This window comes from Hemitrygon akajei, chromosome 7, assembly GCF_048418815.1.
Source record: "Hemitrygon akajei chromosome 7, sHemAka1.3, whole genome shotgun sequence".
Classification (NCBI taxonomy): Eukaryota; Metazoa; Chordata; class Chondrichthyes; order Myliobatiformes; family Dasyatidae; genus Hemitrygon; species Hemitrygon akajei.
Window position 1 is genome coordinate 92,757,300 of NC_133130.1, and position 26,965 is coordinate 92,784,264.

At 43.1% G+C, this 26,965-nt stretch overlaps 2 protein-coding genes across 2 annotated transcripts in view; one reads left to right on the forward strand and one right to left on the reverse strand.

Annotated features, from left to right (window-relative positions):
- Window positions 1-182: 182 nt before the first annotated feature.
- armt1 (acidic residue methyltransferase 1) lies at window positions 183-23,446 on the reverse strand. Its single transcript, XM_073051432.1, has 5 exons — window positions 23,292-23,446; window positions 13,485-13,590; window positions 10,150-10,391; window positions 8,899-9,064; window positions 183-1,289 (listed from the first exon to the last, which is right to left on the reverse strand). The coding sequence occupies exons 1-5, from the start codon at window positions 23,426-23,428 to the stop codon at window positions 513-515; spliced, it is 1,428 nt and encodes a 475-aa protein (XP_072907533.1). The 5' UTR covers window positions 23,429-23,446; the 3' UTR covers window positions 183-512.
- Window positions 23,447-23,482: 36 nt separating this feature from the next.
- The window catches only part of rmnd1 (required for meiotic nuclear division 1 homolog), a 122,950-nt gene continuing 119,467 nt past the window's right edge, over window positions 23,483-26,965 (forward strand). Inside the window, exon 1 of the mRNA XM_073051433.1 lies at window positions 23,483-23,598. The gene's annotated coding sequence lies outside the window, so the exon portion shown is untranslated. The remainder of the gene's footprint in view (window positions 23,599-26,965) is intronic.

Here is a 26,965-nt window from a genome sequence, read left to right on the forward strand (position 1 = left end):
AGTTGTCTTACATAGTCTAGTGTAGTTTTGTGTTGTTTCATGTAGCAGCATGGTCCTGGAGGAACGTTGTTTCATTTTTACTGTGTACTGTACCAGCAGTTTATGGTCGAAATGACAATAAAAAGCGACTTGACTTGACTATTACATCTGATAAAACAAATGAATTGAAAGCACTGTCATGATGACTCTAGTACCCACTTTAATCATGAATATGTACTTTGTCATTTAAGCAATCGATAATCAACATTTGTGATGTATTTTTAATCTTTTTGTATCAATGTCAGTGCAACATTTCACATGTACATAAAGATTTAAAATGCATTTCTGCACATTCATTTTTGGTACATTCTACAAGAAATATTCCCAAGATTATTTCCCATTAAGACATTAAGTTACAGGAAGCTCAAATCAAATATGCTTAAGATCAGTAAGTATACTGTAAACAATAAACAGCACATTAATTGTTACCGAGGACAATCCAGCCAATTGGACTCATAGACTGTGTAACACCGTTATTTCCTGAACTGGTTGCTGAACTGAATAATGGCATAGTGCCCACTGGTCATCCAGTTAGGATCAGAGCCTGCCAGCTGCTCGCCTAGGCCTGGCTTTAAGCCAACCTGAATATCAGCTTTTAGAGTGCGCAAGCTACAAAGGGGTGCTGGATGAAAACCACGAAGTGCAGTTTCAAAAGAAACTGTATAGCTCCACTTCCTGTCTCCCGTTAGCTTCCTATAATTCAAGTCTCCCTTAAAAAATATTAAATTTGACTTCTGCAGTTCCACATACAGATCATTTGCAACCAGGGACATGTCACAAAACTCATGGGGGAGGGTCCAGAACGGGTGGTCTTGATAAATCCAAACACCTTTTGTCATGTACTCTTCCCATGCAACAGCACACTTGGACACCTCTGGGTGGCTGGATGTCTTCATCTGCTTCAATGTCCAGTCAAAATCTTTCTTAGTCGTATCAGAAACAAACCAAGGTATGGCCTTTCCATGAAAGTGAACTTCATCAGCAAGCTGAGAGGTGATGAGAAAATCTGCCAGAACCAAGTCAGCCACCAGCTCAAATCCAGAGTTGTCAAGGACAATATCTACTCGGGTGTGAGCTGTTTCTGAATTTTTCTTTTGCTTACTACAAATGAGGCGGCTCCAAACAAATTCAAAGTCATCTATCAAAATGAAAGGATTCAAAGATTCAAGAGCAGTTAATGGATTGAGTTTCTGAGAGTTGGCCATACCAGCAGAAACAGAAAGATCACATCTGTTACCCCACAATGCAACCTGGATTTAAAAAAACACAAATGATTATCTTTTCACATCACAGGAAACTGACACAGAAAACAGAATGACACTAAACACTTTATTTTTCACATTGAGAAATGCTTGCTTCTAAACATTCTTATTATGATAATCTCTGATTGCAAGTATGGTACAACTTGGCCGAAAAAAACACTGGCAAGAGATGTTTTCATTACTCCTGAATTTTAAAAACCAGTTAGTAGTTAGAAATAACAAATTTTGAATGGTACAAGTACTCCTAAATCTATGAACAATTAACTTGTGAATCATAGGGACTTCAAAAGGACATTTCGCCAGCTCATTTTTTAAAAAACATTTGACATGGATTTTGGATGTTTTAAAAGAGTATTTGCTGAAACATTTTCCTCCCCCTAATGATAAAAGTCTCAAGTGACACAGCAGGCAAGCATTCCATAGGTCAAAAGCTGCTGCAATCTGACTTCTGAAATTCAACTAAATCAGAAGTTCTTCAGTTTAATAGATTGTGCTTAAAAACTTTTAAGGAGGCAGATGATAACTTTGAGGTGAGAATATTCAAAATTCTTTCTCAAAAATCCTCTAGACTGTGTATTTAACACTATTATTTAACACAGGTCTGAGAGAGAAATCAAGAAGATTTACAGCAGTGACTCTCAAACTAATGACAGTAAATCACACAAGTCTATAATAACAGATAGCCTGAACACTTTTAAAATTATCAACTGATCAAAGAAAACCAGCATGGACTGTAAATGACTTGAATACTGAAGCTCACTTAATTTTTAAAGAATTAATGAACAGAAATGTGATGGTAAATTATCAAATCAGTGAAGAAACTGGCTGAGTAGAGATAATGGACAGATATCTAAGTTGTCGGATGTGACTAGAGCTGCATTTCCAGGACAGTGTTCACAACTAAGGTTTTTAAAAGCAATTGATTCAATTAAAATCTACTTATCCAAATCTGCTAATGGCACGAAGATAGATGATTTTGTACAATGACTTACAAAAGACCTAAATTGATTAAGCAAATGTATGATAATCTACTTTGGATTTATAAAAGAACATTTTCTAAAAGGTGTAAACTTCGAAAGTGATTGTCCAAAAAGTCTAAAGGATAGCCAAACAAAAATTAGTTAAATAATGAAGTGGTACAAAAAAAATCAACTAAAATAATGCTGGCTTTTGTATTCTGAAAACAATGTTACAACAGTATACGAGGAGCAGTTCTTGCCTCTGCACCTTAGGAAGGATATATGGGTTTCAGGCAGAGTGCAAAGTAGAACTAACAGAATCTACACTCATGGACATCAAATCCTATTCTAAGTATTTCTAGCATTTTATGTTTTCGTTCTAAATTACAAGAATTTGGGAGCAGTAATCTGGTATTGGGAAATGACACATGGAAAAAGAGAAATTTTCTGTATATGACAATATAGATTTCAATTCTATAAATTTGGTTAGGGACCTGAGGATAAGGGAGCTATACACATAAAATACTAGAGGAATAATCAGGCAGCATCTATGGATGGAGATGAACAATCAACATTTCGAGCTGAGACCCTTCATCCGGACTGGAAAGGAAGAGGGCAGAAGCCCGAATGAAAGAGCGGGGGAAGGAGATGAGCACAAGCTGGCAGTGACAGGTGACTCCAGAACAGAAGGGAAGGCAGGAGAGTGGTGGGGGGGGGGGGGGGGGGATGGAGAGAGGAGGGAAACTAAGAGGCTACAGCTGTAAGAGGCAAAAGGCTGAAGAAGGAAACTGCTTGGAGAGGACAGTAGACCATGGAATAAAGGGAAGAGATAGGGAACCAGAAGGAGAAAGGTGAGGGTAATGGGCAAGTTGTGAGGTGTGATAGGGGAATGACAAGTGGTAACTGGGCCATAGGGATAAGGGAAAACAAAAGGCTGGAGGGAAACAGAGGGGAGTGGCTACCAGAAGTTAGAGAAATCTATGTCAATGTCAGGCTGAGGTGTTGCTCCTCTCATCTAAGCCTGGCTTAAACATGGGAGTAGAGGCTGTGGATAGACATCTTGCTGTGCAAATAGGATGTGGAATTAAAACAGCTGGCCACCAAGGATCATGGATGTTGTTGCCAGTGCAAAGGTGCTTAACGCTCAGAGTAATCCTTCAATGTGCATGGGGCCTTTCCAATGTAAAGGACGCTGCACTGGGAGCATCATATGCAATAAATGACACCAATGGATTCACATGTCAAGAATTGCTTTGCCTCAAAGGACTGTTTAGGACCCTGAATTTGGGTGAGGGTGGTGTAGGGGGAGGTGTGATACTTACCTACCACCCCACAAGCCTCCGTATGCAGCACATCATTTTCCATAACTTAAGCCATCTTCAACAGGAATACTAAACTCATCATTCTCTCTTCCCCCCACTTTCTGCAGAGGTCACTCTCTATATGACTCCTTGTCCACTTGTCCCTCCAATTAATCTCCCTCCTGGCATTTATCCCTGCAAGCAGGACAAGTACTACACCTGCCCCCTAAACCTCCTCCCTCACCACATTCAGGACCCCAAACAATCCTTCCAGGTGAGGCGACACTTCACCTGCGAGACTATCAGTGTCGTCTACTATATCCAATGCACCCTCCTCTACATCAGTAAAATCTGACATAGATCGGGAGACTACTTCATCAGATACCTTCGCTCTCTTCACCACAAAAGATGGGGTTTCCCAGTGTTCATCCATTTCAATTCCACACCTCATTCCCATATGTCAGTCCTTAGCATCCTCAAATGTCACAATAAGGCCACTCCCAGGTTAGGGTAACTAGAAACAATTCTGTTATAAAATACAAAGTAGATTTTTAAATGCAAGCTGCATTAGAGTTTTGGTGTAATATGTTTTGATTGCTATTACTGAGAGCACAATAACTCATGAGCTCTACTTCTGAAATCTTCTCTGCCCAAGTTCTTGGACCTTGGTGTCAGTGTATTCTTATTTATGGAGACTGGGGTTATTTCATATTAAAATCATCCATTGTTTACAGAACAACAGTAAGGAAATACTTTAATATTTTTATTATTTTCCCTGTCTGCATTGATACTGAGCAACAATCCCAAGGAAAAACATCTAGGTCAAGTATAATTAATTATAAGCTTGTGGCGACCCACTTCCTAGCGCACTCGAACCGGCTCACAAATAGCCAGCACGCCGGCATAAAGGCCAGTCCCAAAAGGGCACCAAGTCTGCTTCACCAACAAAGAGAAAAGCCCACGCGGGACTGTGAATACGTGCCCCCTACAGCATCCGTGCGCGGGACAGGACTGTGAATACGTGCCCCCTACAGCATCCGCGCCTGAGGAGGGCGGGATCAGGGAGGCTTTAAAGCGAGGCTGCGAAGTTTGAATAAAATCTTTTTTTAACTGCAGTTTACCGACTCCATGTCGTTATTTCAGCGCTGTGTGTAGCACACCGCTACAATTGGTGACCCCAACGGCCCAAACGATATTTGGGCCGAAGATGACCGACGCCGCATCTGTTCATGCAGTTTCGTTGAAACTGCCAAGCTTCTGGACGCTGCGACCTCACCTATGGTTCCAGCAAGCAGAAGCCCAATTCCATGTTCGGCAGATAGCCTCGGAGGACACACGTTATTACTACGTGGTGAGCTCCCTCGACCAGGACACAGCGGCCCAGGTTGAGGAGTTCATACAGTCTCCCCCAGCGGACGACAAATACACGGAATTCAAAGTCCTGCTCATAAGGACTTTCGGACTCTCACGGCGCGAGCGGGCTGCCTGTTTACTGCACCTGGATGGTTTGGGAGACAGACCTCCATCGGCTTTAATGAATGAGATGTCTCTGGCCGGAGGACACAAGCCCTGCCTCATGTTTGAGCAGGCATTCCTGGAGCAACTGCCCGAGGACATACACCTGCTGCTGTCCGACGCGGATTTCAGCGACCCCCGGAAGGTGGCAGCCCGGGCGGACTTGCTGTGGAACGCCAAGAAAGAGAGTGGGACGTCCATCACACAGATCACCAGGCCATGCTCCCAGCAGCAAACCAGACCAGGCCCGGCCACAGAGCCCGCTAACCCCAGAGGCAGGGGTGAGGAGATCAACGAACAATGGTGCTTCTACCACCAGTGGTGGGGCGCAGAAGCCCGCCGCTGTCACCCGCCCTGCAAGTTCCCGGGAAACGCCAGGGCCAGCCGCCGCTGATGGCTACGGCGGCTGGCCATCAGGATAGCCTCCCGTATGTGTGGGACAAGCGGTCGGGACGCCGTTTTTTGGTTGACACCGGTGCCAAGATCAGCGTCTTACCTCCGACGAGTTACGACACCCGCAACAGGGCACAGGGTCCCACCCTGAGGGCCGTGAACGGCAGCACGGTAAGGACCTACGGCTCCCGTACGGTGCAGCTACAGTTCGGCTCCAGCCGGTTCACGTGGGACTTCACACTGGCCGCCGTAGCCCAACCGCTCCTGGGGGTGGATTTTTTGCTAGCTCATAGCCTACAGGTCGACCTGCAAGGGAAGAGACTGGTCCACACTGAGACCTTTCAGACGTTCTCCCTGGGTGAAGCCCAGTTGCCAGCCCCATACCTCGACTCCATCACGCTGTCCAACAACGACTTCACCAGAGTCCTGGCGGATTTCCCATCGGTTCTGGCACCGCAGTTCACGGCAGCCATGCTCAGACACAGCGTACAGCACCACATCCCGACCCAGGGACCACCCCTCCACACCTGTGCTCGAAGGCTTCCCCCGGACAAGCTCCGACTGGCGAAGGAGGAGTTCAAGAGGATGGAGGAATTGGGGATCATACAGCGGTCCGACAGCCCATGGGCCTCCCCCCTGCACATGGTGCCCAAAGCGACAGGGGGCTGGAGACCATGTGGCGACTACCGCAGGCTGAACGAGGCTACAACACTGGACCGCTACCCTGTGCCGCACATTCAGGACTTTGTAGCAAACCTGCACGGCGCATGGATCGTCTCCAAGGCAGACCTCGTCCGGGGATACCATCAAATCCCGATGCATCCGGACGACGTCCCCAAAACGGCACTCATCACCTCGTTCGGCCTTTTCAAGTTCCTGCGCATGCCGTTCGGCCTGAAGAATGCCGCACAGACGTTTCAGCGGTTAATGGACGCGGTGGGACGCGACCTGGACTTCGCTTTCATCTATTTGGACGACATCCTCAAAGCCAGCAGCAGTCGTCAGGAGCATCTGTCCCACCTCCGTCAACTCTACGCTCGACTGAGTGAATACAGCCTGACAATCAACCCGGCCAAATGCCAGTTCGGGCTCGACTCCATCGACTTCTGAGCCACAGGATCACTACAGACGGGGCAACCCCTCTGCCCACTAAGGTCGACGCAGTCTGCCATTTCCCCGACCCACCACAATCAAAGGCCTTCAGGAATTCGTGGGTATGGTAAATTTCTACCACCGCTTCCTCCCTTCAGCTGTCGGGTCCGGGCAAGGACATTACCTGGGACGAGGATTCCGCCGCCGCTTTCATTAAAACAAAAGAAGCCTTGGCAAACGCCATGATGCTAGTGCACCCCAGAATGGACGTCCCTACCGCCCTCACAGTGGACGCATCTAACACGGCAGTCGGTGGGGTACTGGAGCAACTCATCGAGGGTCGCTGGCAACCCCTGGCATTTTTCAGCAAACACCTACGACCGCCCGAGCTCAAATACAGTGCTTTCGACCGGGAACTGTTGGCGCTATACCTGGCAATCCGGCATTTCAGGTACTTCTTAGAAGGTAGGCCCTTCATCGTGTTCACGGACCACAAGCTGCTTACCTTTACATTCACGAAGGTGTCTGATCCCTGGTCGTCCTGCCAGCAGTGCCATCTGTCCTACATCTCTGAATACACGACCGATGTCCGGCACGTCTCGGGTAAGGACAATGTCGTGGCGGACGCGCTCTCTCGCCCTAACATTCATGCCCTTTCCCAAGGGGTTGACTTTGAGGCGCTGGCAGAGGCGCAGCAGGCAGACGAGGAGATCCCGAGTTACAGAACTGCAGTCTCTGGTTTGCAGCTCCAGGTCCTCCCCGTAGGCCCAGGTGAGAGGACCCTGCTCTGTGACATCACCACCAGCTAACCCCGTCCCGTCGTCCTGGCAGCCTGGCGGCGACGCATTTTCGACTCCATTCATAACTTAGCACACCCCTCCATCAGGACAACCGTCCGGATGGTCTCTAGCAGGTTCGTTTGGCACGGACTCCGCAAGCAAGTCAGTGAATGGGCCAAAATGTGCAGGCACTGCCAGACGGCCAAGGTGCAGTGGCACACCAAAGCTCTGCCTCAGCAGTTCCACCCCACCCACCGGAGTTTCGACCACATTCATGTGGATATCGTGGGTCCTCTGCCAGTGTCGCGCAGACACCTCCTCACTATCGTGGACCGGTTCACCAGATGGCCAGAGGCGATCCCGCTCACCGACATCACCTCGGAATCTTGCGCCCGGGCACTGATCGCCACCTGGGTATCCCGCTTTGGTGTACCGGCCCACAATACCTCCGACAGAGGTGCCCAGTTCACCTCCGGCCTGTGGTCAGCTATGGCCAGCCTTTTGGGGACACAGCTGCACCACACAACTGCCTACCACCCACAGTCAAATGGCCTGGTGGAGCGTTTCCACCGTCACCTAAAGTCGGCTCTCATGGCCCGCCTGAGAGGAGCTAACTGGGTGGACGAGCTTCCCTGGGTCCTACTCAGCATCCCAACCGCGCCCAAAGACGATCTGCACACCTCGTCGGCCGAGTTGGTGTACGGCGCACCCCTGGTCGTCCCCGGGGAGTTCATACCAGCCCCAAGGGGGCACGAGGAAGAACCCGCAGCAGTCCTGGGCAGACTACGCAAGAGGCTCGGCAACCTGGCCCCCATACCCACTTCGCAGCATGGGCAGAACCCGACCTGCGTACCCAAAGACCTGCAGAACTGTAAGTTTGTGTTTGTACGAAGGGGCGGGCATCGGCCACCACTACAACGGCCCTACGAGGGGCCGTTTACAGTGATCAGGAACAACGGGTCCACGTTCATGCTGGACGTTGGGGGGAAAGAGGAGGTTTTCACGGTGGACCGACTCAAACCGGCCCATGTGGACGTGGCGCAACCGGTCGAGTTTCCGGCACCGCGGCGCAGAGGCAGACCTCCCAAACAGGGTCCAGCCCAGACTGTGGACATTGGGGAGTGTATCGCCAGTTCTGGGGGGGGGGGGGGGTTATGTGGCGACCCATTTCCTAGCGCACTCGAACCGGCTCACAAATAGCCAGCGCGCCGGCATAAAGGCCAGTCCCAAAAGGGCGACAAGTCTGCTTCACCAACAAAGGGAAAAGCCCGCGTGGGACTGTGAATACGTGCCCCCTACAGCATCCGCGCGCGGGACAGGACTGTGAATATGTGCCCCCTACAGCATCCGCGCCCGGGGAGGGCAGGATCAGGGAGGCTTTAAAGCGAGGCCGTGAAGTTCGAATAAAATCTTTTTTAACTGCAGTTTACCGACTCCGTGTCGTTATTTCAGCGCTGCGTGTAGCACACCGCTACAAGCTGATATTTTTTCACAGCCATGCAAAACTTTAATGATGTAACAAAAGTATTACTAAGGAAATAACTGATTTTAAGGTTACCTGTAGGAAACGCAGTAGCTCAGCTTTGATTTGGGTCTGCTTAAAACTTTTTACATTCGTATTTATTTCTTGTAGGTGGGCAGAAAGAGCTGTAATAGCTTCCTGTGACTCCAGGAAACCTTGTGTCTTTGCTTCATTAAATACATCAAAATCACATATGGGAGGACTGCAATGTAAAATGAGAAAAATAAATAAGTTCACTGACTTCCAATGTCTAAAAATTGCTTAGTATTTAATATCATCAATGTACTGTTCATAGACAAATGTAAAAAAGTGCTTTCACTTACATGCAGCTTTAACAAATAAAATCCAAGACAGTTCATATAATATCAGAAAAAATATTTAGCACAAGGACAAGATATAGAACAGGTGTTTAAACATAAGAGAAAAGATTGTACAGTGAATCTTAAGGTAAGGTGACTGGTATAGATTTAAAGAGCATTTTCAAAACTTATAGCCTAGCAAATGCAAGATGTAGAATTTAGTGATATAGTGAGGTGAGTAGGGAATGTAAAAGGTACAAGAAAAGCAGAGTTCTCAGGTGGCTATAAAACTGAAAGAGATATCAGAAATAAAAGACCACAAAAAAGGAATTTTAGCATACTGTGTATTTATAGGGGAAGATTTGCTGTGGCATTGCTCACAAAGTATCTCTCACATCCTCATTACATTCCAAAAATAATTTTAAACAAGGAATTATAAAGGATTTTATAAAAATTTACCACTGCCACACAACAAGAACAAGGACATGACGAGGCCAGAGGACACCTTTGAAACTTAAGAAATATTGTAGAATGCACAAATCAATAATTGGTGATTATGTACAGCCAGAATAAAGACACACACAAACACAATGTTAAAAACAGTAAAAAAGCCAATAAAATTGTTAAAATATACACATACATCCCAAAGTATGGATATCAAAAATAAGAGTGCATAGGTTTGAAGTGGGAGGGAGGAGTTTTAAAGGGGGATCTGAGGAGCTGCCAGCAGAGGAATTGGAATTGTATATAATTATGACATTTAAACAGTCACTTAAATAGGCAAAGTGGAGAAGAATATGGTCCTAACATGGATAAATGGGAGTACAAAATACATCAGTATGGACAAAGAGCCTGTTTCTGTGCAGTACGACTCAACAACTCTGTAAGTTCATTCTTCTAATGTCTATATTCTAGACACAATTTTATTCAAAGTTATTGCCAAATTAACTTTTTTAGGTTTTATTTTTATTAAAATAACTTCACCCACTTGAGCTGCAGTGCTTCATGGATCCTACGGTACATGTAACATTCCATATACAACCAGGAGGCTTTAAACCAACTGGTGTTTTCCTCAGTGCCCAGTCGAGCCTGTTGTTGTTCTAAATATTTATTCCACTGGGGAACATCTGGTAATTCATCTGTAAGAGGTAGTGCTGGCTTGTCAGTTTGCAGCTCATTTCGTAACTTCGACAGGAGACCAATGGCTCTTTTTTCCGCCTCAACTCCTTCCTGAGAAAAGACATAGCGTTAGATGCTACCAGTTAAAACATTCACAGATTATTCTTTGTATATGCAAGCAATTTTCTACAGCTGGAGTAGCAAGTAATAATTTCTGAAGTCCTTCTGTGCACAATTTTCCCTTTAGTTCAGTTGATGTTTGCTGCTATTAATCACATGGCTAATGACATAATCGCAGTGGCTATTTCCATAATTACCAAACTAAAGTGGTACATTAGTGCAACCTATGACCTGTATTTATTAAGCACAAAAAATAAAGTAGCAGATTGGCAAAGAGGGAAAACTAAACTGCGACAGTGATGTTTCAACAGCATCTTCTGATGTTATCAATTTTCAATGTTCAAATACAATATATGCACAAGCAGTACTTAGTATTACTCGATAACTGCAGTCCCTTCTGTTATGCAACTCTGCAAAATGTTGCAACTTCAAGTTTACCATTGAAAGTTTGGAAATGAATGTTAATGATGTTAATTTTCAATAATACAGTATTATTTATGAAAATGCTTCTGATTTTGAAATTAAAGGAAATGTTTGGGGCAGGCACTAGCATTGAAGATTATTGCTTCACCGCTTTATCATGTTTCCTTCATCTCCAAGGCAATTTTTTTGAGCAGTCTGTAACTACCATAGAGAGAGGGTTTTTTTTAGTTCTGACATTTCTCTATACATTCCTGGGGTCCAATGTAACAAATTGAATTCAGTGCTCAGAATGCAAGTTGTGGATACTTGCACAGAGACCTAGGCAAATGCCAATCCAGGAAGTTTCTCCAAATGCAACAGCTTGAACTCCACTTTAGAAATGAAAAAGCAGCTGTAGTTACCCTTGTGCATACATGAAGCTGAAGTTGCCACAAGAAGTGGAATGAAGCTGAGGTGCATTCATGAGGGATGATTTTAAAGAAGCATATGAAATCATGAGATGTATCGGCAGCATAATATGCACAGCTGTTTTCTCAGGATTGGGGAATCAAGATATGGGGCTAGGGTGAGAAGGAGTGAATTTAAAAGTGACCTGATGAGCAACATTTTCACCTAGAGGGCAGTCCATACATATGCCATGAACTGCTAGAGGAGATGGTTCAGCCAGGTATATTAACTATACTTAGAAGACAATTAGATGGGTACATGCACAGGAAAGATTTAGAGGGAAATGGGCCAACTACAAGCAAATGAAATTAGTTTAGTTGGGAATCTTGGTCAGCATGGACCAGTTGGGCCAAAGGGCCCATTTCTGTGCTATATGACTATGATTCTATGACACTGAGAGAAATAAAAAGGCTCATTTGCCTCAAATGGCTGATTCCCTTATGCTGGAAGAATGCTTCTTAGTTCTACACATGCTCACTAAGGAGACAGCCTATGGGCATCAGCCTTGTTAATCCCCATCAGTTTCACTAAAACTAACTCTTAAACTTTCAGTGAGTGTAGTTCAAGAGATAATTTTATTAAAATAAGTGTAGATTCAACCTGCTCAATTTCTCCTAGGCTCCCATTAACATCCCATGAGTCAACCTACTGAAACTTCTCTACATTACCTTTAATATAACTATAACCTTCCGTGAGTATGGAGACCAAAACTATTCATAACCTCTGATGTTGGTTTCACCAACTCAAAACATCCTTGATTTCACTCAAAATCGCTTGCAATGACAGTCGGTAAACTTTCCTTATTATTTGCTGTACTTGCACACTAGCTGTTTTCAAATATTGCACTCTAGCAAACCCTTTGGATAGTGCATGCCCAAATTGGCAATAATTTTCAAAAAATTCTCTCATATGCCATAGTAACTTTCAGCAGAAATTATCAATGATTAATGAATTAGTAACAATAATCATGGACATTTTAAAGGAAAATGGATAAATAATCCTCACATTACAATCTGTTTGCCCGATCTCTGCACTCCATATTACTTGGTGCTCATAACATCAATTGGCAAGATCCTAAACACCTCTTGCTTTTTGTCTTTTAAGAAGCTTCTTAAATCTACTTCTCCTGCCAAGTTTTAATTTCATCTATTCTTGTATCTCCTTCCACCTTGATTATAACTTACTTTTTGATGGTCCTGTGAAAGCCTGATTAAGTTCTGCTTGAAAATACTCCTGTGAGATATTCAAAATGGTCAGTTAAGTTAAAGGATGCTGCAGGCTTTTGTCTTTCCTTACTTTATTGAGAAGGTAATAGAAAGCATTATACTTAGATGGAAAAGGCAATTAGAAAGTTTCACAACACACACAAAATGCTGGAGGAAATTAGCAGGCCAGGCAATATCTATGGAAAAGAGTACAGTCAACGTTACGGGTCGAGACCCTTCTGGAACGTCAACTGTACTCTTTTCCACAGATGCTGCTTGGCCTGCTGATTTCCTCCAGCATTTTGTGTGTGTTGCGTGGATTTCTAGCATCTGCAGATTTTCTCTTATTTGTGATTAGAAAGTTTCACATGCAGCATATAAACACCAACGTGGACTGTGATGTGCTGCAGCGTTATGAAACCTCTTTATAAAATCACATAAATATGCTAAATTCAGCACATTCATCTAAAAGGCAATGCAAACTAGGTTATCCATAGGATCAAAAGAGAAAACCATTCTGTCCTCTGAGTCAGCACCAACTGTCTAAAAGTTACTTAAATATTTCCACTATAAAATTTCTCCAAATAAATTTCAAATTACTTTTTGAAAATTGCAATCAAATTTCCTACTTTCATTTTTTCAAACATTACCTGGCAGAACACAACAAATTGCTGCTAAAAAAGTCCTGATCTCCATCCTAGATTTCATGCAAATAATTTAAAATCTTTTTCCTCCAGTTACTGATTCACCTTTAATCAGAAGCAACTCATCCCTTTATATAAAGCAAATAAAAGCTTCATAACTAAGTCTCCCTGTAGACTTCTCGGGAGTCTTCCTCTCTTTTCTACTCCTATAAGGATAATAATTGCAGCTTCTCTAATCTATCCACATGACTATAGTACCTCACCTATACTATTATTCAGGCAAATTTCTGCTGCACTCTTTTCAAAATTACATCTAAAGTAACGAAAATGTTTTTCAAACTCTACATTTGCCATTTTCAGCTCACCTGTCCATGTTGTGCAAAAAATACATCTGTATGCCGATGCACTGTATCAAGGGCCTTAGTCAGTATCTTTGGCAACCTATCTTTAATTGTTAAGTATGCAAAAGACCTGAAAAGAAAAGTAACACATGTTAGCATGACTTTTTTTAAAATACAGTATATTTAAAAGTACAAGGATATGATTTGCAGAGAAGGCATTCAGGAGGCTTAACATGCCTGGCAAATCATTCCAGAAACTGAAATATATCTTTATCAGCAAATCAGATGGCACTTTGCAATGATGAGATAGCCAACTGATGGTAAATAGTAGATGTGGAATCCATTAATATACTGTATCATTATAACACCTACTGGAAGATCATATATCATTACCCCAAAAGAAAGAAAAAAACTGATGAAGACAGCACAGTGAACATGGCTGACATGAACTTCACTAAGGCTTTAGACAAGGTGCCACATGGTGACTAGTCTACAAGGTTAAGTCACAAGGAATCTGATGCATCATGGCAGATTATATCCAAAATTGGCCTGGTGATAGGAGGCAGAGTGTTGTGGTGGATAGGTATTTCACTGCCTTCACAGTGCACTGTGTACAAAGCTAGGCAGGGAGCTTTGAACACCTTCTCAAAAATCGCCTAAACTGGAAGCTTTCTTCAGGGATTTTAAAAAGAAAATTTGTGAAACTGAAGTTTAAGTAAAACATGTATTAGATTCAATGTAGAATCATTGCGCACCTGAATATACTAATATTATGGATTATTCTTACAATCAGCATTAAACAAGGTAATACACATATAAAATATTCTATAGCTATACTGTGGACTAGGGTGAACTCGTGGCACAATGATAACTTAATAACAATGAACGATAAACACAATACTTCCTTCAAAGTACATCTTCTAAATGTTTACCGACATTAAGAAAGCTTAAGACTCACAGATATTGTGGTTTCAAGGGCAAATAAAGAGTGGATGGAGATGGATGTTTTTCTACTGTGGTTGCTCCAAGTCAAAACCCAAAGTAACTCACATAGGAAATGATGCAAAACACAGCATGGGAATGGGAAGTGGAATTAAAAGGAGTGGCCACTGGGAAATCCCACTTTTTCTGGCATAGGTGCTCGGTGTAGAGGTCTCCTAATCTAGGTCGGGTCTCACCGATATACAAGAGGCCACACCGGGAGCACTGGACACAGTATATGACCCCAACAGATTCTCAGGTGGGGACGCCACACTTGGAAGGACTGTTTAGGGCCCTGAATGGCAGTGAGGGAGGAACTGTACGGGCAGGTGTACGACTGGTTCTGCTTGCAAGGATAAGAGCCAGGAGGGAGATCAGTGGGGAAGGACAAATGGACAAGGAAGTCACGTAGGGAACAATCCTTGTGAAAAGCAGAAAATCGGGAGTGGAGGGAGAGAGGGAAAGATGTGCTCGGTGGTAGGATCCTGTAGGGGATGGCGGAAGTTTCGGAGAATTACGTGCTGGATGCAGAGGCTGGTAGGGTGATAAGTGAGGGCAAGAGGAACTCTATCCCCGGTAGGGTGGCAGGAGGATGGGGTTAGAGCAGACGTGCATGAAATTGAAGAGATGTGGTTGACGGCAGCATTGATGGTGGAGGAAGGGAAGCCCCATTCTTTGAAAGAGGAGGATATCTCTCTCATTCTTGAATGATAAGCCTCATCCTGAGAGTAGATGAGGCAGAGATGGAAGAATTGAGAGAAGGGGATGGCATTATTACAAGTAACAGGGTGGAAGAGGTATAGTTCAGGTAGCCATGGGAGTCCGTGGGTTTATAATAGACATCAGTGGATAAGTTGTCTCCAGAGATAGAGACAATGAGATTGAGAAAAGGGAGGGAGGTGTCAGAAATGGACCAGGCATATTTGACGGCAGGGTGGAAGTTGGAGGCAAAGTGGATTAAGTCAACAAGTTCAGCATGGGTGCAGGAAGCAGCACCAATGCATTCATTGATGTCGCGAAGGAAAAGTGCGGAATAGTCACCAGTGTAGGCTTGGAACATAGACGGTTCCACGTAGCTGACAAACAGGCAGGCATAGCTGAAACCCATGCGAATGCTCATGTCTACACCTTTTGTTTGAAGGAAGTAGGAGGAGCTAAAGGATAAATTATTCGTTACGTCTCTGGCAAAATGACAGTCTCAGAGACTGGTATTGAAAACAGTCTTACTGCACAGTATTTAACCATTCTCACTTCAAAAATGTCATTGTTGATGACATACTTGTTTGTGGTAATGTCTAATGAGTAGATGGTAACATGGTGCTCGTCCAGAATGACAACTGGCTGAGGTGCCTCTGAAGTGAATTGTGCCCTCTTAACATGTCCTCCAACTCACTGTGGTCCCTTAGAGTCAAGAAAGGGACAGAGTTCACTAAGGTAACTTTGGATTGGGAGAGCTTCCTGCTTTGCACAAGGAGAAAGATTCTGACCTTTCCCTGATTCAGTTGCTCAGTGCTGAGCGGATGCTTACAAATGTGCCAACCATTGCAAAAGCTGCCTTTGGCTACTTATACAATCTTCTCTTTCATATAGATACTATTATCATGGGGTCTGAAGTTACTTTGGCACCTATTTTCCAGGGCTGAAATGTGCTGACCGTGGACTGATATGCACCATCATGGCACACTTTACCCACTATGACCCAACAGAGTCCAGTCATTGGCATAAGGTGTGTCATGCTGACCATTGCGCTGTTCACATACCTTAGGGTGTCTCTGCCAAGCAAAAGGAGAACTTCAGCAGAGGAGTCAAGTGGGGGAAATTTGTCAGCTGTGAGCTTAAGATGTGAACGACTATGTGCAGCTTCAGGAATTGGGATTTCATCCGTTTTTGGGAATATGAACACATTCAATGAGACCTCCCCTCCAATTGACTCCATGACAAATCGACTGGCTCTGCTTCTGGCAATTTCTAATGCTCCAGAACATGTCTTTAAAGCATATAAGGAAGTAGATAGATCATCCTGTGCTGTGGGTGTACTGGAACCAGTAGTTCAAGGTGCTGGCCCTGAATTTACAGCTGTATCTGGGTCTAATCCTGCACTGTGTCTCCATCTGTATTCTGCAACATATTGCTACTGCTTCTCCAGTTCTCCTTACTATCCTCCCCAGATTCTCCACCACTATTTGGATAACTGTCTTGTCCACAGCTGGGCTGACTCTGCATCAGGGTTTCTCTGGCCAGTCTCAGCTCCTCACTCCAACTATTGCCCAATGGTGATTTATCACCACAGCATGGTGCAGCAAGTGAGGGCTGTGCAGTTGGTTCTGCAGTAGCTTCTGTTGAAAGGTTCAGCTCGTCTGCTCTTAATTGGTGAATGCCCTTGTGTTTCCAAGTTGGGTGATCTTGGGCACTTCTCACTTTCTACCTTAACTGAGGATTCATCTTTCATTGGGTATGACCCTGAACCAGAGGATGCAAGTTCCGGAGGAGGACTGGGGGAAAAAATTGGTGTGATGCCTGACAGGAAGCTGGTTCCGATCTTTGCTGCTGTGATTTCACTCTCTGTTGAGCAACTATGTCATATAAGAGGGCATGAATGGTTGGTTCTTCAGTCAATTTCCTAGAGTGAAGACCACCACTGTCTCAGTCGGCTGCTGCTTCATACACCTTTGCCTCTGTTACGGCAGCCTCAGCTTCATACTCCTCCTTGAGCGTACACAATGTAGCTTATACTCGAACTTTCCACATGTCTGTGTATGCTTTCTTCACATTTATATGAGCTTTCTCCATGTCTATATGAGCTTTTTCCATTAGCATTTCAGCTTCGCGCTTAGCGTACGCTGCTCACAATCTTGCTTTTTCAACTCTAGCATGGGCTTGCGCTGCAGCTATGCTAATCGTGGTTTTGCTTCAGCATCACAAAGACGCGATCAATGCTCCAGACTTTTGATTCTGACTTCCAGAGCTCGGTGATCGACGTGCCTGGGGTTGGAAGCTGACATGGTAGTGTAATGTATTCAGATACGTCTCCAGTTCACAGACCATGCCTTTGAAGATGAGTTATTGTTTCACTCTAACGCCCTTGCACTGTGTACAAAACTAATCACTTTCTTAAAAATCACCCTAACTGGAAGCTTTCTTCAGGGTTTTCAAATGAGAAAATACTGTGAAACTGCAGAAAGTTACATAAAACACATAAACACATATTAAGATTGAATACAGAATCACACTCCTGAAAATACTAATATTATTGATTATTGTCACAATCAGCATTAAACAAGGTAATGTATACATGTAATATTTTATAGCTATACCGTGGACTAGGGTGAACTCGTGACACAACTTAATAGCGATAAACAATAAACACAATACTTCCTTCAAAATGCATCTACTATATGTTTACCAACATTAGGAAAGCTTAAGACTCACAGATATTGCTGTTTCAAGGACAAATAAGAAGTGGATGGAGATGCTCCAAGTCAAAATCCAAATTAACCTGCGTAGGAAATGATGTAAAAAAAAGCTTACAAACAGGAAGTGATGTTTGTACAAAATGATGATGATGATGACAATGATGATGGCTGGCTCTTTGCTTGTGAAGATCAGGAAGGAAGAACAGTCATCAGGAGTGACAGCAAGATCGTTAGTGACTGTAGAAGCCAATTCTGGATCTTCACACTCTGGAGCAGTAGAATCACGGGAACAGCTGGGATGCCGGCGCTTGGGTAGTAGGATCGTTCCTGTATCTCCTCTTTTCATGAGGAGTTGCTCTTCTGGACTCCTCAAAATGAGCAGTGGCTCTAAAGGCAGAACAGTATTTTTCCAACTGGAATTTTCCAAATGGTATCCCACGGGGACTGATGATAAGACCTTTGTTAGTTATTATATATAGGACTCAGATGAGAATGTAGATGGTCTGATTAGTAACTCTTCATAAGAAATGAAAATTAATGGTACTATGGAGAGCAAAGAAGGATGCAGCAGGACATACAGCAGTGGCACATAGAACTTAATCCAGGTAAGGGTGAGGTAATGCAATTTGTAAAGCATAGAATAAATGTTAAGGAACGTGTACACTTAATGTACAGGAAGACCCTGGGGTGCAAGTCCATAGCTCACTGAAAGTGCCAACACAGGTGTACAGATTTGGTATGCTTGCCTTGTAGACCAAGCCACTGAGTATAAGAGGACATAATTTGCAGCTGTAGAAAACACTGGTTAGACCTCACTTAAGAGTATTGCATACCATAAGTGATTGCTATTAAACCCTTTTGATAAAGGTTTAAGCCTAAACTTTTTTCTGTGATATTGGTTGGATATGAAATAGGAAAAGTAGGTAACATTGTATTCAAAAAACCTCTGATCTGTAAATATCTAAAAAAAAATGGGATCTGGGAAAATTATATTTATTAGACAACTGTGCAAAAGACATGAAACAGTTATCCAAACATAAATCACGAAAACATATTATACCCTTCATTTTCCATACCAAAAAGGCTTGATCCATGACAGAGGGTTGAAAGAAAAAATTAGATATAATAGGACTTAATAAAATAAATTTATTCAAGCCAAAAAGTTTACAAAACTGAAACCATATTCATAATGTATGTTTAATTATTGGATTAACCATTTGTTTATTCAATTTAGAAAGAACAAAGGGAAGCGAAGTCCCTAAGATGGAAACCAATGAAAATCCTTGTGCAGAATTACATTCAAGGTTAACTCATTGTGGACTGACATTAATATCCACATCGTGTCCAAAATATTAAATATTGAATATTAATTGCCCGATAATAAAATCTTAAATTTGGCAGTGCCAGGCCACCATTGTTTTTGGAATTCTTCAAGTATTTTTTACTTAATCTAGGATTTTTATTCTGCCATATATAAGATGAAATTTTAGAGTCAATAGTATCAAAAAAGTATTTAGGAATAAAGAATAAAGGTGACCAAAGATTATGAAAATACAATCAGATATATCTGATAAAATTAAAAATGAATGGGAGAAGGAACTTCAACCTTCTTTACCTATAGAGAAATGGAAGAAAATTTTTCAGTTAGTTAACTTTTCTTCTATTTGTGCTAAACATATGCTGATTCAACTTAAAGTGGTGCATAGGGGTCTTAAAGTGGTGCATAGGGGTCATAAAGTGTCTAAAGATAAATTAGCTCGTTTTTTACTCTCATATAAATCCGATCTGCGATAGATGTCAATTCTGAGGTAGCCCTTTGACTCATATGTTTTGGTCTTGCCCTCTTTTGGAAAAATATTGGAAAGATATTTTTGATACATTCTCTAGTTTTGCACATTGATTTACAACCTCACCCTATCACTGCAATTTTTTGTTTACCAATGATTGATCTGCCCTCTTCAGCTTGGCGGATGATTGCATTTGCTACTTTAATGGCCAGAAGATCTATTTATTGAATTGGAAAGAGATGAATACTCCAACTACATCTCAATGGTTTTCCCAAACCATGTCCTGTTTAAACTTAGAAAAAATTAGAAGTGGTACCTTTGATCCCTCGGTTAAATTTGAAGAAACTTGGAGGCCATTCATCCAATACTTTCATAGAATGTAATTTCACCTTTTCCGATTCCTTTATATTATTTATTAATTTGAGTAGATGAGCGGAGTTGACGACATTAATGATTTTATCCAATATAATAGAATAGCCCAGCTTTGTTTAGTTTAATTTTAGTTCTGTTTAGTTTAGTTTACTTTGTTTTTGCTTTTTCAATTTGGGGTTTTTTTCCATCTTTTTATTTCCTTGTATCTTGTCTAAATTAAGAGTTTGGGAGGTCAATTATATTGGTGTTACCTATAGTTTCTACTCACATGCGTTAATTGCCAACAATGTAATTATGTATTTGTCTTAGAAAAATTCAATAAAAAGATTGGAAAAGAAAGAAAGAAAATTACATACATTTCTAGTCATCATACAACAAGAAGGATGTAACAGGAAGAGAGAGTGTGCATAAAAGGTTCACCTGGAATGGAGGACTGGGTCAAAAGGAGTGATTGGATGGGCCTGATTTACTTCCACTGACTGAGGGTGACCAGAGGTTTATAAAATTATGAGGGGCATAGTTAAGACAGGTAGTGAATTGAACATTTCTCAGGATGGGGGGAGTCTATAACTAGGAGGCAAATTATCACCAATAACCACACTAGGGCCTCAGGGAATATTGATGAGCACAATGATGCTGGTGCACTAATCCAAGGATCCCTGAAGGTGGCAGCACAGGTAGGAAAGGTGGTGAAGAAACTATATATGGGATACTCACCCTTCTTTAGCCAAAGCACACAATATAAAGCAGAGAGTTAAGGTATGACTTTTCTGAACTTTGACTATAACTAGAGTATTGGTGCAGTTTTGTGCTATGCTACAAGAAGGACATTATTGCACTGGAGAGGATAGAGAGGACATTCTCTTCTGAAGAGCACTGATAAGGTGAAAAGCTCTTCCTCCCATATCAGAGTGCTTAACATCAGAAAGCATAGCTTAATAGGAAATACAACAGATAATGGAAAACAACACATGAAATGCTAGAGAAAAGGGGTTAGGAGATTTAAAGGGGATCAGAAGAATATTTTCCATTTAACCAGAGAGTGGTTAGAATCTGTAATGCACATCAGAGACAGCAGTGGATACCAAGTTTCTCAAACCATTTGAGTACAATCATTGAATCAGTATGGATGTCTACGGAGCAAGTGGAGGTAAATAGGATTGGCATACATCAGGATGTTCTTCTTCAATTGCAGCTCAGCATTTAACACCATCATCCCCTTAAAACTAATCAGCAAACTCCAAGACCTGGGCCCCAACACCCACCTTGTGCAATTGGATCCTGAATTTCCTCACTTGTAGACTCATCAGTTTGGATTGGCAAAAACAACTCCTCCACAATCTCCATCAGCACAGGAGCACTGCAGGGTTGTGTACTTAGCCTCCTGCTCTGCTCACTTTACACCTATGACTCTGTGGCTAAGTACAACTCCAACACTATATTCAAGTTTGCTAATAACACCACAGATGTGGGCTGTATTAAGGTGGTGATGTACAGAAGATTGAAAATTTGGTTGGAGTGGTGTAATAACAACTACTACTCACTTATGTCAATAAGACAACGATTGTAGACTTCAGGAAAGGGTAACCAAAGGTCCAATTATCAGATGATCAAAGGTGGAAAGGGTCAGTAACTTTAAATTCCTCGGTGTCACTATCTCAGAAGACCTGTCCTGGACCCATCATATAAATATTATTGCAAAGAAAGCACAACAATGCCTCTACTTCCTCAGGAGCCTGTGGAGATACAGCGTGTCATCAAAAACCTTGGCAAACTTCAATAAAAGTGTGCTGGTTGGCTGCATTATGGCCTGGTATGGAAACACCAATGCCTTTGAGCAGAAAATCCTAAAAAAGGTAGTGGCTTCGCCCCAGTACATCATGGGTAAAACCCTCCCAACCACTGAGCACATCTATATGAAACGTTGCTGTAGGAAAGCAGCATCCATCACCACATAGGCAATGTTCTGATCTCGATGCTGCCATCAGGTAGAAGGTACAAGTGCCTCAGGACTCTCACCATCAGGTTCAAGAACAGTTACTACCCCTCACCATCAGGCACTTGAACTAAAGGGGATAACTACACTCATTTAAGGACTGTCTTGTTTCATGCTCGTTATTTATTGCTATTTATTTATACCTGCATTTTCACAGTTTGTTGTCCATTGATCCTGTTTGGTTATTATTTCATAGATTCATTAAGTATGCCTGCAGAAAAAGAATCTCAGGGTAGCACATTCTGATAATAAATTTTACTTTGAACTTTGTGTAAGTCAGTGTAAGAACTGAGGGATCTGGGAGTACAGATACATAATTCCCTAAAAGTGGTGTCACAAGTAGATAGGGTTGTAAAGAAAGCTTTTGGTACATTGGCCTTTATAAATCAAAGTATTGAGTATAAGAGTCGCAATGTAATGGTGAGGTTGTATAAGACATTGGTAAGACCAAATTTGGAGTATTGTGTGCAGTTTTGGTCACTAATTACAGGAAGGATATTAATAAAGTTGCAAGAGTGCAGAGGTTTACAAGGATGTTACTGAGACTTGAGAAACTGAGTTACAAAAAGGTTGAATAGGTTAGGACTTTATTCCCTGGAGCATAGGAGAATGAGGGGTGATTTGATAGAGGTGTATAAAATTATGATGGGTATAGATAGAGTGAATGCAAGCAGGCTTTTTCCACTGAGACCAGGGGAGAAAAAAAACAGAGGTCATGGGTTAAGGGTGAAGGGGGAAAAGGTTAAAGGGAACATGGGGGGGCTTCTTCACGCAGAGAGTGTGGAATGAGCTGCCAGATGAAGTGGTGAATGCGGGCTCATTTTTGACATTTAAGAAAAACTTGGACAGGTATATGGATGAGAGGGGTTTGGAGGGATATGGTCCAGGTGCAGGTCAGAGGGACTAGGCAGAAAAATGGTTCGGCACAGCCAAGAAGGGCCAAAAGGCCTGTTTCTGTGCTGTAATGTTCTATGGTTCTTGATGGTCAGCGTGGACATGCTGGGCCATGTGTTCCTGTGTTGTATTACAATACAACGTAAGCTGTTGTACAAAGTAAATTGCGGCAGTATGCTTTTATTTAGTCTAGGAAGACAACACCCCGGCAGGGAAGAGGCGAAATTGGTAACGCCTTTACCATTCGTATTGAATACAACCTTCTGGTGCACTACCCTTTGCAGGCTGTTTCAACAGTGCGCATGCTCACTGTAAAGCGGCTCCATAACCGCAGCCTTCTGTGCCCAAGTCAAACGGAAAGCCTACAAGCATGCCCTTTACTACACACCCAGTGTACTTTCCCGAAAGTGAGTCCGGTACCTCCGACCGAACCTCGTCCTCTTCTTCCTCCTCCTCCTCCTCCTCCTCTTTTCCCACTGAGGCCGCTCCCCTCGCCTTTCGGTGCTCAGCCATCTTGTTCTCCATGAGCTGGAGGGGGTGGGCGAAGCCAGGGACCGGAAGTTACGTCGGCCTCACGTCATTGGAAAGGGAGGCGAGCGGTTTGCCCCGGCGGTCAGAGCCTAACGGCTGGTGGATTACTGGCGCTGTGAGGGGCGGACAATGATGGGGTCTGTGGAGCCATCCTGCTGCTAAAGGTGCGTGAATCCCGACAGGCCTCATCGCAATCCGAAGCTATAACTCGCACCCAAGCCCTCCGACGGACCCTTCACCTTTGACCCCCTTTCCCAGTGCGTTTACGCAAGAGACCGGTCAAACTTCGCTGCCACACGACGAGAGTACTGCACGGTTAGACAGTGCAGTGCAATACTTCTGCATTATCGAGTTGCAATGCAGTACGGTTGTCCTATTGCGATGCCTACACCAGGTTTCTTCGGTGCACGCCTGCTCAATGGCTTGATGTCAGGCTCATCTGTGCAGTTCGTGCATCACTTCTGTAATAACAGTTTCTTCACTGTTAAATTGTGGACGTGTTATTCTGTAGTCTTGGTTGAATTGTCAGTCTCTTAAGTTCAAGGCTGTAGAAATGCTTTACTTTCAGTGTCAGGTCGGTACATTGTCAATTTATTCAGTACAATAGGGAGACCAACACCTAGCCGATACACACCTCAGGTGTACTGTCCCAGCATATTGTTCAGTGCAACGCAGTCGAAATTCCCAATGTGAGATCAGGATGTGTTCTTCTTGTAAAGTTTAATGATGGTTGGCAGACCAACATAGGTGCATTACCGCTACCTAAGGAGTTGGAGTATGAAGCAGAGACAGGAAAGTATACTCGCTAAATTCCCCTAATCCCCCTACCCATAAAAAAACACTCAAATAATTTCAAAAAGTCTAATGCTTTTCAGAAAGACGATAATGAACTTAAATGCAATACGATAGCAGTGATACCCTAACAAACTTTCCATCGTAAACTGTTTGTCCCAAAGATCTCAATTTAGCAATTGGATGTTTCATTTGTACCTCATAGGCATTGCATTCAAACAATATATACTGCACCGTTTCTTGACAAATGTGCTCCCTACAAATGTCTGTATCATGCATATTAATTCTGAACAAGGAATTATTCAACCTAGTATGACCAATATGTAAATGTGTTAGTATAACTTTTCCCAGTTTCCCATTTGAGTTCTAACCATCCTTGAAATTTTATATAAATGCTGCTCTTTCTTGTCCTTGTATCCCAACTTTGTTGCCTCAGTGACCTAATAGACTTTTTAATTATGACTTTCACCTGTTTATTAAGGCACCACTGCATGCAGATCATTGATTTTAAGTAATTGCTTGGCTAGAATGTCTGCCACCTTGGTTCCTTCAGGGCAGGAACCCTTAAGAAATATACTGTATATACAATCCTAGACCTCAACAAATGTTGTCCAATCTGAAATAGTGCATCTAGCCTACAAATTGAAATACCGGTACCTAATTTAATGTGAAAACCAAGAAGGATAGAAGTAAATAATCAGGGCATGCTTCTTCAAGTCATTCCAAGGCTGCAATGATAGCAATTGTCAGAATCTGAATCAGGTTTATTATCACCAGCATGTGACCTGACATTTGTTAACTTAGCAACAGCAGGTCAATGCAATACGTAATTGAGCAGAGGAAAAAATAAAATAAAATAATAAATAAGCAAGTATTTTATGTATATTAAATAGATTTTTAAAAACATGCAAAAACAGAAATACAGTATATCTGTTAAAAAGTGAGGTAATGTCCAAAGATTCAATGTTCACTTAGGAATCAGATGGTGGAGGGGAAGAAGCTGTTCCTGAATTGCTGAATCTGTGCCTTCAGGCTTCTGTATATCCTACCTGATGGTAACAGTGAGAAAAGGGCATGTCCTGGGAGCTGGAGGTCCTTAATAATGGACGCTGCCTTCCTAAGACACCTGCTCCCTAAAGATATACTGGGTACTTTGTAGGCTAGTGCCCAAGATGGAGCTGACTAGATTTACAACCTCCTGCAGCTTCTCTCGGTCCTGTGCAGTAGCCCCTCCATTCCAGACAGTGATGCAGCCTGTCAGAATGCTCTCCACGGTACAACTACAGAAGTTTTTGAACATATTTGTTGACATGCCAAATCTCTTCAAACTCCTAATAAAGTATAGCCGCTCTCTTGCCTTCTTTATAACTACATTGATATGTTGGGACCAGGATAGATCCTCAGAGATCTTGACACCCAGGAACTTGAAGCTGCTTACAATCTCCATTTCTGATCCCTCTGAGGATCGGTATGTGTTCCCTCGTCTTACCCTTCCTGAAGTCCACAATCAGCTCTTTTGTCTTACTGACATTGAGTGCCAGGTTGTTGCTGCGGCACCACTCCACTAGTTGACATATCTCACTCCTGTATGCCCCCTCGTCACCACCTGAGATTCTACCAACAATGGTTGTATCGTCAGCAAATTTATAGATGGTATTTGAGCTATGCCTAGCCACACAGTCGTGTATATAGAGAATAGAGCAGTGGGCTAAGCACACACCCCTGAGGTGCGCCAGTGTTGATCGTCAGTGAGGAGGATATGTTATCACCAATCCGCACAGACTGTTGTCTTCCAGTTAGGAAGTTGGAAGATCCAGATGCAGAGGGAGGTACAGAGGCCCAGGTTCTGCAACTTCTCAATCAGGATTGTGGGAATGATGGTATTAAATGCTGAGCTATAGTCGATGAACAACATCTTGACGTAGGTGTTTGTGTTGTCCAGGTGGTCTGAAGCCATGTGGAGAGCCATTGAGATTGCATCTGCCATTGACCTTATAGATAGTGGGGTCAAGGGATATGGGGAGAGGGCAGGAACAGGGTACTGATTGTGTATGATCACAGTGAATGGTGGTGCTTTCTAGAAGGCCCGAATGGCCTACTCCTGCACCTACTGTCTATTGACCTATTGTGGCGATAGGCAAATTGCAATGGGTCCAGGTCCTTGCTGAGGCAGGAGTTCAGTCTAGTCATGACCAACCTCTCAAAGCATTTCATCACTGTAGATGTGAGGGTTACCGGGTGATAGTCATTAAGGCAGCCCACATTATTCTTCTTAGCCACAGGTATAATTGTTGCCTTTTTGAAGCAAGTGGGAACTTCCGCCCTTAGCAGTGAGAGGCTGAAAATGTCCTTGAATACTTCCGCCAGTTGGTTGGCACAGGTTTTCAGAGCCTTACCAGGTACTCCATCGGGACCTTCCGCCTTGCAGGGGTTCACTCTCTTTAAAGACAGCCTAACATCAGCCTCTGAAACAGAGATCACAGGGTCATTAAGTGCAGCAGGGATCTTCACAGCTGTAGTTGTGTTCTCCCTTTCAAAGCGGGCATAGAAGGCATGAGTTCATCTGGTAGTAAAGCTTCACTGCCATTCATGCTATTGGGTTTCGCTTTGTAAGAAGTAATGTCTTGCAAACCCTGCCAGAGTTGTCATACATCCATTGTTGTCTCCAACCTCATTCGAAACGGTCTGTTCGCCCTTGAAATAGCCCTCTGCAAATCATACCTGGTTTTTTGGTACAGG

Excerpts from the sequence above, each read along its gene's own strand:
- armt1 (XM_073051432.1), bottom strand. The coding sequence starts at position 23,428 with ATGGAGAACAAGATGGCTGAGCACCGAAAGGCGAGGGGAGCGGCCTCA. Across the intron at positions 13,591-23,291 it reads CTTTCGGGAAAGTACACTGG|GTCTTTTGCATACTTAACAA; the intron begins GTGTGTAGTAAA and ends TTTTCTTTTCAG. Across the intron at positions 1,290-8,898 it reads AGCTACTGCGTTTCCTACAG|GTTGCATTGTGGGGTAACAG; the intron begins GTAACCTTAAAA and ends TTTTAAATCCAG.